This window comes from Stegostoma tigrinum, chromosome 4, assembly GCF_030684315.1.
Source record: "Stegostoma tigrinum isolate sSteTig4 chromosome 4, sSteTig4.hap1, whole genome shotgun sequence".
Taxonomy (NCBI): Eukaryota; Metazoa; Chordata; class Chondrichthyes; order Orectolobiformes; family Stegostomatidae; genus Stegostoma; species Stegostoma tigrinum.
In genome coordinates, this window is record NC_081357.1 from 5,290,819 (window position 1) to 5,304,414 (window position 13,596).

Below are 13,596 nucleotides of genomic sequence, written 5' to 3' on the forward strand. Positions count from 1 at the left end.
TTTGAGGGCAAATAAATCACCTGGACCAGTTGGTCTGCACTCCAGAGTTCTGAAGCGGACGACTGAGAAGAATGTAGAGGCATCGGTGGTGATCTTTCAGGAATCACCAGAACCAGGGAGGGTCCCAGAGGATGGGAAATGGCTAATGCAATATCACTGTTTAAGCAGGGAGGGAGGCAAAAAAAAACAGGAATCTATAGGCCAGTTAGCCTGACCTCAGTCATTGGTAAGAATTTAGATTTCATTATTAAGTGTGAGTTTGCGGGGTACTTGGAAGTGCATGGTAAAATAAAATGGGATCAGCATGGCTTTGTCAAGGAGAAGTCATGCCTGACAAATCTGTTAGAATATTTTGAGGAGTTAACAAGCAAGTTAGACAAAGGAGAGCCAGTGCATGTGATCACTTTGGATTTCCAGAAGACCTTTGACATAGTGCTGCAGAGGTGGTTGCTAAATAAAATGAGCCCATGGTGTTAGGAGCAGGGTACTGGCATGGATAAAGGATTGGATGTCTGTCAGAAAGCAGAGAATGGTGATAAAGGGGACTTTTTCAGGTGGCAGCCAAAAGCTGGAAAGGGTTCAGAAGAGGTTTACCAGGATATTGCCCAATGTAGAAGTTTTGAGTTATAAGTAAATGTTGGATAGGCTGGGATTTTTTTTACTGGAGCATAGGAGGTCGAGACGTGACTGGATAGAAGTTTGTAAAATAATGAGAGGTACAAATAGAGTTGATAGCAGTTGTTGTTTCCCTCAGATGGGAAATTTGAAGAGTAGGGGGTATGTTTTTAAGGTGAGAGGGGAAAGATTTAAAACAGACATGAGGTAAATACTTTACACAGAGGGTGGTTTGTGTGTGAACAAAGAAAATTACAGCACAAGAACAGGCCCTTCAGCCCTCCAAGCCTGTGCTGATCCAGATCCTCTATCTAAACCTGTCACCTATTTTCCAAGGATCTGTATCCCTCTGCTCCCTGCCCATTCATGTATCTGTCTGGATACATCTTAAGTGACGCTATCGTGCCCGCCACTACCACCTCCACTGGCAATGTGTTCCAGGCATCCACCGCCCTCTGTGTAAAGAACTTTCCACGCATATCACCCTTAATCTTTTCCCCTCTCATCTTGAAATCATTACCCCTAGTAATTGAGTCCCCCACTCTGGGAAAAAGCTTCTTGCTACCCACCCTGTCTATACCTCTCATGATTTTGTAGACCTCAATCTGGTCCCCACTCAATCCCCGTCTTTCTAATGAAAAGAATCCTAATCTACTCAACCTCTCTCATAGCGAGCACCCTCCATACCAGGCAACACCCTGGTGAACCTCCTGTGCACCCTCTCCAAAGCATCCACATCCTTTGGTAATGTGGCGACCAGAACTGTGGTCGAAATGTGGTCGAACCAAAGTCCTATACAATTGTAACATGACCTGCCAACATGACCTGTGGAATTAACTTCCTGATGAAGTGGTTGATGTGGGGACAATTACAATGTTTAAAAGACATTTGGATGGTCATGTGAATAGGAAAGGTTTGGAGGGATGTAGGCCAGAAGGATGCAGGTGGGACTAGTTTAGTTTGGAATGACGTTCAGCATGGACTGGTTGGACCAAAGGGTCTATTTCTGCACTGTTTAACTCTACGACTCAATGATTTCCACAGGGGTCAGTGTAGGGACCACAATTTTTCATGTTGTAGATTAATGATCTGGACAAAGGAACTGAAGGCGTTGTTGCTAAAGTTGCAGATGGCACAAAGATAGGGGAAGGGATAGACAGTGTTCAGAAAGCACGGATAAAGCAAAATCATTTGGACAAACTAAGCGAGTGGGCAAAGAAGTGGCAGATGGATTGAAATGTGGTAAAGTGTGAGGTAGTGCACTTTGGTAGGAAGAATAAGTGAGGAAAGGCATCAAAATAGTTGCTTCAAGAAGCTTGACACAATCTCAGATACAGCAGCCAGCTTAATTTGTGCTCGATCCAGTAACTATTTGTGACTCCTCAGATACCAAAGCAGTTCAAGTCCAATGTAGCAAGACTCAGACAACCCAGCTTGGGTTGACATTTGGCAAGTCACAATTGCACAATTTCACTCTAGAAAATGACAACACTCTAGAAAATGACAATGTTGTCGAGGAGAATACTGAGATACAGGCTACTAGACTAGGTGGGATTGAGCTTCACAAGGAAGAGGTATTAGAAATCCTTCACAGGGTGAAGATAGATAAGTCCCCTGGGTCGGATGGGATTTATCCTCGGATCCTCTGGGAAGCCAGGGAGGAGATTGCCGAGCCTTTGGCATTGATCTTTAACTCGTCATTGTCTACAGGAATAGTGCCAGATGACTGGAGGATAGCAAATGTGGTTTCCCTGTTCAAGAAGGGGAGTGGAGACAACCCTGGTAATTATAGACCAGTGAGCCTTACCTCAGTTGTTGGTAAAGTGTTGGAAAAAGTTATAAGGGATAAGATTTATAATCATCTAGAAAAGAATAAATTGATTAGGGATAGTCAGCATGGTTTTGTGAAGGGAAGGTCATGCCTCACCAGCCTTATTGAGTTCTTTGAGAAGGTGACCAAACAGGTAGATGAGAGTAAACCAGTTGATGTGGTGTATATGGATTACAGCAAGGTGTTCGATAAGGTTCCCCAGAGTAGGCTATTGTACAAAATGCGGAGGAATGGAATTGTGGGAGATATAGCAGTTTGGATCGGAAATTGGCTTGCTGAAAGAAGACAGAGGGTGGTAGTTGATGGGAAATGTTCATCCTTGAGAGCAGTTACTAGTGGTGTACCGCAAGGGTCGGTGTTGGGTCCACTGCTGGTAGTCATTTTTATAAATGACCTGGATGAGGGCATAGAAGGATGGGTTAGTAAATTTGCAGACGACACTAAGGTCGGTGGAGTTGTCGATAGTGACGAAGGATGCTGTAGGTTGCAGAGAGACATAGATAAGCTGCAGAGCTGGGCTGAGAGGTGGCAAATGGAGTTTAATGCAGACAAGTGTGAGGTGATGCACTTTGGTAGGAGTAAGCAGAAGGCAAAGTATAGGGCTAATGGTAAGATTCTTAGTAGTGTGGATGAGCAGAGAGATCTCAGTGTCCATGTACACAGATCCTTGAAAGTTGTCACCCAGGTTGACAGGGCTGTTAAGGCGGCACACAGTGTTTTAGCTTTGATTAATAGAGGGATGGAGTTCCGGAACCAAGAGGTTATGGTGAAGCTGTACAAAACTCTGGTGCGGCCGCACTGGGAGTATTGTGTACAGTTCTGGTCACCACATTATAAGAAGGATGTGGAAGCTTTGGAAAGGGTGCAGAGGAGATTTACTAGGATGTTGCCTGGTATGGAGGGAAGGTCTTATGAGGAAAGGCTGAGGGACTTGAGGCTGTTTTCATTAGAGAGAAGAAGGTTGAGAGGTGACTTAATTGAAACATATAAGATAATCAGAGGGTTAGATAGGGTGGATAGGGAGAGACTTTTTCTTAGGATGGTGACGGCGAGCACGAGGAGGCATAGCTTTAAATTGAGGGGTGAAAGATATAGGACAGATGTCAGAGGTAGTTTCTTTACTCAGAGAGTAGTAAGGGAATGGAATGCTTTGCCTGCAACGGTGGTAGATTCGCCAACTTTAGGTACATTTAAGTCGTCATTGGATAAGCATATGGACGCACATGGAATAGTGTAGGTTAGATGGGCTTGAGATCGGTATGACAGGTCGGCACAACACTGAGGGCCGAAGGGCCTGTACTGTGCTGTAATTTTCTATGTTCTATGTTCTAATGCAAATGCAAGACGATGACAATTTGCAATATGAGCAGTACGGTGGCTCAGTGGTCAGTACTGCTGCCTCACAGTGCCAGAGACCCATGTTTGATTCCCTTCTGAGTGTCGGACTGTGTGGGGTTTGCATGTTCTCCCCGTGACTGTGTGGATTTCCTCTGGGTGCTTCTGTTTTTTCTCACAGTCCAAAGATGTGCTAGTTAAGTGGATTTCCATGGTAAATGCAGGGTTATGGGAAAAGGGTGGGATCCTCTTTGAAGGGTCAGTGAAGACTTGATGGGCCAAATAGCCTCTTTCCACACTGTAGGGATTCTATTATCTATGAAAGAATATCACCTTCATGCCTTGACATTTAATGGCATTGCCACAACTGAATCCTCCACTATCAACAACCTCGAGGTTACTATTAGCAAGGAACTAATCTGGACTAGCCATGTAAATCCATTGGCTTCAAGAGCAAGTCAAAGACTCAGAATCCTGAAATGAGTTATCACACCTGATTCCCCAAAGCCTGTCCACCATCTACAAGGAGTGTGATGGATTACAACCTCAATTGACTTGATGAGTGCAACTTCAACAAGTTACTTAGTATATTCAAGAAAGAGAAAGTTTTTTTTGATTTTAAAGGCATCAAGGGCTATAGGGAGAAAACGGGAATATGGTATTGAGATACTGGATCAGCCATTATCATGTTAGATGGTAGAACAGGCTCAATGAACTGAATGGTCCACTCGTCCTAGTCTATATATCAGTCAATATTTCTATCATGCAGCCTACTTGATTGACACTACATACTCAAAGTTCGCACCTCCAGCGCTGATACTTAGTGGCTTCAGTGTGTACCTTCTACAAGATGTATTGCAGAATTTTACCAAGGCTGTTTAGGCAGCATCTTCCAAACCCTCCATCTTCAAAGACCTGAAACATAATTCTTTTTTCCGTCACAGATGCTACTGGACCTACTGAGCTTTTCCAGCAACTTCTGTTTTTGTTCCTGTTTTTGCCAGTGATGCCTACATTCCTTTAATACATTTAAGAAAGTGTCAGTGCTTTTTGCTATTTCTCTTGTTAAATCAAAACCATTCACACTATTTTTAAACATGATCTATCTAACCAGGGTTCTACATAAGTTTAGATTTCTGTTTGGAGTTCTTTTAAACTTCAAATGTGTTCAATCTATTTGATTATTCGTATTGACGATTGCTTATGTGAAGAATCCAAAAAGGTTGATTAAGTACAACTACTTTTGAAATCCATGCTGATTGTGTTATATTTTCAAGACCTAGATATTTTTCTGTTATAGATTTGAGTAAGAACTGGCAGCATTAAGTTCATTTCTCCATAGTTTAAACTTGTTCTTTTAAAATGTCGAAGATCTGACAAAAAAAAGCAAACAAATATGCTGACCTCCTTCCACTTAATCTTTACTGATGCAAGAGGCAAAACACATCCTTTTCTGTTGTGTATTATCCAGTGTTTCATCTCCTTAATTTAGTTTCTAATTCTGTTTCCAGCACTATCAAATTAATAAAGAGGACCCACCTCTTGCAAGAAACATGCCTCCGATAGCTGGAAAGATACTGTGGGTGAGACAGCTCTTCAAACGTATTCATGAGCCCATTGACTATTTCTATGTAAGTAATTTTATTGTGAAATGGTTAACTAACAATTCAAATATATAGATGTAAGAGACAGGCATCAAATAATTTCTGAAACAGAATTAGGGTTTGTGCAAGTGTTCCAGGAGGGTTTTATTTTCTGAAAGCAGATGCTGCCATTGGAAACTTAGCCTTTCTGGAAAAGTGGAGCAGGCTAGTTGTTATGGTACTCTGTTTGTGAGTTCATACTTACACAATGACAACCATAAGTGTTTGTTGATTAGCACCTCATAATAGTGACCAGGGATATATTTGGATTGTGGTAAATTTAAAAATGGTTTACAACAAGAAAATCAAAACTTCTGGAAAACAAACAATCACAGCTAAGTATATCTGTCGAGAAATAAATAGTGTTTTATGTCTAATATTACTTTTCTTTGGACTTGGGACAATAACCCTGATTGAGATTTTGGAGTCAAATATGGTGTCAGGTCTGTTAGTGATTGTCACTTCCTGCAGGGTCTGTAGTGTGTTTCCTCACTGGATCAACTGCTTTTCAGCTCATTACACATGCATACGGATTGTTGCACAAGTTGAACAATAAGTCGCATGGATCAGGCAGCCAGGAAGTTCTCACCCCTCTGCGTGAGATTTTAAATGCTGTATGGACAGGCTGTCATTTACTACAGGTCAGCAGGAAGACGACGTTATGCTAGTCATCCCCATTCACCCTGGAGATGCCTCAGAGCACAAATACACTTCTCAAGGTTAATGAAACCTTGCTGGAGGATATACTTTAGATCATCCAGGAAAGAAGAGATGTCCTCAAACAAGGGATGGTAACTTGAAGCTCTTCCATCAGACCCGTATGTCCGGGAGAAAGTTAAAAGGCAGATCAGTTCCAGTTGCTTGCACAGAAGTACTTGGATCCAGTGCAAGTAAAGGATAAACAGTCTCTAAAGTCCAAAGTGGTACCGTCTTTTCACTGTAAACTCACATTCATAAGGGCATCACTCATTCTAACTGTGTCACTGCACAGATGTATCATAGTGCAATTGCCTGCAAGCCTCAGCATCAAATGGAAGATGTGCACTGAAAGTCTGAAAGCTAACCTTTGCAGTCACCGTTCTGATATTTCCTGGAAACCATGTCCATGATTAGTTGCTGTGGAGGGCCTAGGACCTGACATGGGCCATGAACTCTCATCAAGAGCTAATGCCATTACATTCAACCTTCTTTCTTTGTTTGCAGGATAAGGTTGCTAACCACAGGATGGAGAGGCCTAAGCCTGGCAGAGGTTGGGTGTATATAAATCACCAACTCAAATGAGGAGCAGGTTACAGATCTGGTTGTTCCTCTACTAGTTGGACAATAGGACTGCTATGAGAAGCCAGGGAGGACCATAGCGGTCTGTCCTTCTCAGATATGCAGGCAGTGTCACATGGTAGTTTATATAAGGGATTGTGCATCTACATCAACTAATGCACAGGAACATAAGATCAAAATTAGGCCTTTCAGATTATCAAGCCTACCCTGCCATTCTAAAACATGGCTGATCATCTCAATGCCATTTTTTCACACTATCTCCTATCTCTTAATATCACAAATCTCTAGAAACATTTCAATTTCAACCTTGAACTTACTCAGTGATGACCTTCCACAGTCCCCTGGAAAATTCCAAGGATTCACCACTGTCCAAATGAAGAAATTCCTCCTCATCTCTGTCTTAAACAACTGTTATTCTGGAACTATGTCCCACCATTCTAGATATATCAACTGGTTGGAAACATCTATATCTACCCTGTCATGCCTGGACAAACACTGTAAATTTCAATGAGATCATCTCTCATTCTTCAAATGTCTACGGATCACAGACCCATTTCATGAATACTTTTCATGAGATAATTCTGCTATCCAAAAATTAATCTGGTGAATATCCACTGAACTTCCTGAATGATATGTCTTTCTTAAATAAGGAGACCAAAACTCTAAATAGTATTCTAGGTGAAATCTCACAAAGGCTCTGGAAAGTTGCAGTAATACACATTTAATCATGTATTCTGATCCCTTTTAAATGGATGCCAATATATTTTTTTGCCTTCCTGAATGCTAGCTTTTATCTTTGCACCAACACGTGAGAAATATCTGACCTTCAACCTATCCCATTTATCAGCATTTGACCCATAGCCTTGAATGTAATGATGTGCTCAGTGCTCATCTCGGTACTTTTTAAAGGATGTGGAGCAATTTGAGCCTACCATCCTCCCAGGCAGTGCATTCCAGAGCTTTACCACCTTCTGGATAAAAATGTTTTTCTGTAATCCCCCCTAAAACTCCTGCCTCTCACTGTGTCCCCTCGTGACTGTCCCTTCAACTAACTTCTTATCCACTCTGCCCATGCCCCTCATAATCTTGTACACCTCAATCAGATTGTCCCTTGATCTTCTCTTCTCCACTGAAAGTAAGCGAAGCTCATCCAAGCTTTTCTTGTAGCTTAACTTTGCCATCCCAGGCAATATCCTGGTAAATCTGCTCCGCATCCTGTCCATTGCAATCACATCCTTCCTGTAATGTGGTGATCAGATCTGCATATAGTACCCTATCTGTGGTCTCACCAAAGTTCTATTCAATTCCATCATGACTTTGCTACTTTTGTGATCCATGCCTCACTTGATAAAGGCAAGTGTCTCATATGCCTTTTTCAACATGATCAGCCATGTTTTAGAATAGCAGTGTAGGCTTGATAGTCTGAAAGGCCTAATTTTGTTTCTGTGTTCGTGTGAATTAGTTGATGCCCTTCCACCTTCAGACATCTATGGACAAGCATACCAAGGTCCCTCTTTTTCCCCACAGAATATTCCTGTACCATGATTCCTTTCAATACCTGCATTTCCCAACCTCTCACTATTTAAAAATTATTCTTTCTTTCTGTATTTTTCTGTTAAAGTGAATAACATCAGACTTATTCACAGAAAATTCAATCTGCCAAGAACTCCCCCTTTCTAAATCCTCTTGAAATGTCGTTGCATCCTCCTCATAAGTTGTATTTCTATCCAGTTAGGTATTATTAGCAAATTTGGAAATACTACAATTGGTTCCCACATCCAAATCATTTATATAGATTGTGAACAGTTGTAGATCTAGCACTGACACTTGTGGTATCCCACTAATAACAAGAAGGGTCAGAGATGGAAGTCAGTGGAATGGTATGTTTCTCCTGTCAGGTGTGGGCGATCAGGGAGTGGTCCCTGGTGATTATGTCTGCAGGAAGTGTGTTTGGCTGTAGCTCCTCTCAGACTACATGGATCGATTCAGCGATGTGGTCACACCGTAGGCTCAGTCGGGTAGATGAGTGACCACTAAGAGAGGCAGGCAGGTCTCCTGTGTCTATCCCTCTCTCAAACAAGTGTCCCACTTTGGCGAGCAAAGTGTGGAGCTGGAGGAACACAGCAGACCAAGTATTATCAGAGGAACAGGAAAGCTGACATTTCGGGTCGGGACCCTTCTTCATTTTAGGGTCCTGACTCAAAACGCCAGATTTCCTGCTCCTCTGATGCTGCCTGGCCTGTTGTGTTCATCCAGCTCTATACCTTGTTCTCTCTGACTCCAGCATCTGCAGTTCTTGTTGTCTCATATTGTTTTGAATACTGTTTGGTGGGGGGAATAACCTGTCTGGTGACCATAACAGCAGAAGCCAGGTCTTTGGCACCACATCTGGCTCTGCTGTGAAGCAGGGTAATATAAAGTTCAAGAGAGCAATTATGATGTGGGACTCTGTAATCGGGGTCACAGACAGGCATTTCAGTGGCCGCAAGTGAGATTCCAGGATGGGTGTATTGCCTCCCTACTGCCAGCATTAAGAAAGATGGAAGCAGTTGCAGCAAATTCTCAAAGGAGACCATGAGCAGCCGGAGATTGTTGTACACAGTGGCACCAACGATAATGGTAGAAAAAGGGAAGAGGGTCCTGCAGAGTGAATATTGGGAGTTAGGCAGGAGGTTAAAAAGCGTGCACCACTGGTGCTAGGTGCAATTGATAGTCGAACTGGAAGGATAAAGAAGATGAAAGCACAGCTGAGGAGTTGTTGCAGTGGACAGGGATCCAGATTTTTGGGTGATTGAGATCTCTTCTGGGGCAGAAGTGACCTGTACAAGATGGATGTGTAGCCTCTGAACTGGAGGGAGACCAATATCCTAGTGGGATGAATGGCGAGAGCTATTTGTAAAGGCTTAGTCTGGCAGGGGAGTAGTTCCCTAAGCTGTGGTAAGACTGGCGCAGAAGTTAAAGAGACCAAGTTAAATAGACAATGCAGGCAAGAGCATGGCAGAGAACCAAGGAAGACTGATGAATTAAAATGGATTTATTTCAATGCAGGAGGCCTAACAGGTAAGGCAGATGAACTCAGGGCATAGATAGGAACATGGGACTGGGATTTGTAGCTATTACAGAAAAGCAGCTGAAGGAGTGACAAGACTGGTAACTCAATGTTCCGGGCTATAGATACTACAGATGGGATTGAAGGGGAGGTAAGAGAGGAAGGAGATTAGTGTTTTTGATTCAGGAAAACATCACAGTAGTTGGAGAGGATACTCCTGGGAAATCATCCAGTGAAGCTCTATGCGTTGTGTAGTGGTTGGAATGATGTCACCCAGGTGGACCTGATAGAATATGAGTTCCCTGATTGGGACCATTAACCCAGACCAATCAGGGAGTGCTGGCTGACAGATATAAACAGAAGTGTCAGGGGTTCTGCTCACATGAGAGCTGGCTCTGAGCTAGCTGCGTCAGTGCTATGTATCATGCACGTGTAAATAAAGGGTGACTTGGTGATGGGATTTCATTGGTGACATGGAAAAACATGCCCTGAAAGGTTTTGCTTTTAGTTGGAGTAAGCATTTCTGGCATTGTGTCACTATTTGGGAAGTTTGATTCATTCAATCCTCATGTTGAAGATTGGGCATATAGTATATGCAAAGAATGCATTACTTTTTTCTGAGCAAATGACATTTGGGCAGATGAAAAGTAATGAGTAATTCTCCTGACTGCTCATGGAGCTATAGTTTTGTCAGTTATTAGGAGCCTAGCTTTCCCTGAGGCACCAGATACTAAAACTTTTCAAGAATTGATGGATTTAGCTAAGGAATATTATGATCCCAAGGCTCCTCTAATTATGGGATGTTATCACTTTTACTCAGCAATTCAAGAACTAATGGAATCTATTGAGATTTTTGACACGTTGAGATGACTGGCAGAGGCAAGTGATTTTGGTTTAACCCGAAGTGGGATGCTAAGAGACCATTTAGGATGGGATTAATGATGTAACCATGCAAAAGCACTTACTAATTGAAGCACAATTGGACTTCAAGCTGTGGCAAGTGGAGCTTATGTGTTACAGTGTATTCTAATGGCACTTGCCAGGCCGACTGAGCTTGGAGAAAATAAAAAATGCTGGAGATCACAGTGGCTGATGCAGCATTCATGGACAGAAAGCAAGCTAATATTTTGAGTGTGGATGACTCTTCATCAGAGCTGAAATGAGGGGGCAGCATTTATGTAATAGTTGGGAGGGGTTGTTGGAGTATTAATAGTTCAGATTAAGTGATCAGAATGTGAGAATGGCAGAATAATGGTGTGTCTAACTGCCAGATTGGAAAGAACAGATAGTCCCACTGGAGCTTTCGTATAATATAAACCCTGTATTGTGAAAACAGGCCATTTGGCCCAACAAGTCCACACTGATTCTCTAAGGTGCATCCCACCCAGATTCAGCCCTACCCTTTCCCTGCAACTCTACAGTTCACATAGCCAATCCACCCAATTTACACACCTCTGGACACCATGGGCAATTTAGCGTGGCCAATCCACCTACCTGCACATCTTCAGACTGTGGGAGGAAACCAGAGCATCCTGATGAAACCCATGCAGACACTGGAGAACATGCAAACTCTACATAGTCACCCAATGCAGGAATTGAACCTGGGTCCCTTGTGGTATAACACAGCAGAAATGTAGAAACACAGAAATGTAGAAGATAGGGGCAGGAAGAGGCCATTCAGCCCTTTGAGCCTGCTGCACCATTCTTCTTGATCATGGCTGATCATCCAACTCAATAGCCTAATCCTGCTTTCTCCCCATAACCTTTGATCCCATTTGCCTCAAGTACTATATCTGGCCACCTATTTGGTGTTAACTACTTCCTTTGGTAATGAATTCCACAGGCTCACCACTCTGTGGGTGAAGAAATGACTCCTCATCTCAGTCCTAAATCGCTTACCCCAAATCCTCATACTGTGACCCTTGGTTCTGGACAAACCCACCATCGAGAAAATCCTCCCTGTTTCTACCCTGTTCAGTGCTGCTGGAATTCTATGAGTCTTTATGAGACCCCCAGAGATCCCCCATCTAGGGGGGATCTAACCTAGTCAATCTCTCCTCAAATGTCAGATCCACCATGCCTGAAATCAGCCTGGTAAACCTTCTCTGCACTCCCTCAAGAGCAAAAGCATCTTTTCTCAGACAAGGAGATCAAAATTGCACACAATATTCCAGGTATGGTCTCACCAAGGACCTGTACAACTGTAACAATACATCCCTGCTCCTGTACTTGAAGTCTCTCACAACAAAGGCCAATATACCATTTGCCTTCTTTACCGCCTGCTGGCCCTACATGCTTGCCTTCAGCAGCTGGTGCACTAGGACCTCCAGATCCCACTGCACATTCCCCTCTCCCAATTTATAGCCATTTAGGCAGTAACTTACCTTTTTGTTTTTACTTCTGAAGTGAATAAACTCACAATTTTGCAAATTGTACTGCATTTGCCATTGATTTGCCCACGCACCCAACTTGTCTAGATCATGCTGAAGGATCTCTGCATCCACATCACAGTTGACCCTCCCACCCAACTTGGTATCATTTGCAAACATGGTGGTATTACATCTTGTTCCCTCATCCAAATCATTAATATATATGGTGAAGAGCTGGGGTACCAGCACCATCCCTAGTTACTGCCTGCCAATTTGAATAGGACTCATTAATTCCTACTGTTTGTTTCTGCTCTGCCGACCAGTTTCCTGCCCATCTCAATACATTTCCCCCAGTCCCATGCCATAAGGCCATAAGACATAGGAGTGAAAGTAAGGCCATTTGGCCCATCAAGTCCACTCCACCATTTAAATCATGGCTGATGGGCATTTCAACACCACTTCCCTGCACTCTCCCCGTAGCCGTGATTCCTTTTGAGATCAAGAATTTGTCGATCTCTGCCTTGAAGGCATCCAACGTCCCGGCCTCCACTGCACTCTGCGGCAATGAATTCCACAAACCACCACTCTCTGGCTGAAGAAGTGTCGTCTCATTTCCGTTTTAAGTTTACCCCCTCTAATTTTAAGGCTGTGCCCACAGGTCCTAGCCTCCCCGCCTAACGGAAACAACTTCCTAGCGTCCACCCCTTCTAAACCATACAAGCACTTTATCTCACACATTAATCTCTTATGTGGGACCTTGTCAAACACTTTCTGAAAATCCAAATATACTACATCGACTAGCTCCCCCTTGTCAACTCTACTAGTTACATCTTCATAGAATTCCAACAGATTTGTCAAGCATTTCTCCTTCAGAAATCCACGCTGACTCTGTCTGATCCTGCCACTGCTTTCTAAATGCTCCGCAATAAAATCCTTGACAATGGATTCAAATATTTTCACCACTGTCAATGTTATGCGTACTGGTCTAAAATTCCCTGTTTTCTCTCTATGTCCCTTTTTGAATGTTGGAGTGACATTCACCACCCTCCAATCTGCAGGGACTTTTCCAGAGTCTGTAGAATCCTGCAAGATGACCACCAATGCATCCACTATTTCTAGAGCTACTTCCTTACATACGCTGGGATATATGTTATTAGGCCCTGGGGATTTATCGGGTTTCAATCCCGACAATTTTTCCAGCACCATTTCTCGAGTAATATTGATTTCCCTCAGATCTTCTCTCTCGCAATTCTTGCATCTTCCAATAATTCTGATGTCCTCTTTTTAAGACAGAATCAAATTATATATTCAGTTCCTCAGCCATTTATTTGTCCCCTACTATACATTCTCCCATTTCTGTCTGTAGGGGACCTACATTTATCTTTACCAATCCCTTCCTGAAATGGCATCGGGAACGCCAATGCTGGACACAGAACTCTGCGAAGCAAGAGAGGCACTTTACTTCAGGGGATGAAG

At 43.0% G+C, this 13,596-nt stretch overlaps 1 protein-coding gene across 1 annotated transcript in view; it reads left to right on the forward strand.

Annotated features, from left to right (window-relative positions):
* The window catches only part of LOC125452339 (dynein axonemal heavy chain 8-like), a 1,009,221-nt gene that overhangs the window by 321,575 nt on the left and 674,050 nt on the right, over positions 1 to 13,596 (forward strand). The window contains exon 16 of the mRNA XM_059645685.1: positions 5,293 to 5,412. Within this exon, the coding sequence (XP_059501668.1) occupies positions 5,293 to 5,412 (120 nt within the window). The remainder of the gene's footprint in view (positions 1 to 5,292; positions 5,413 to 13,596) is intronic.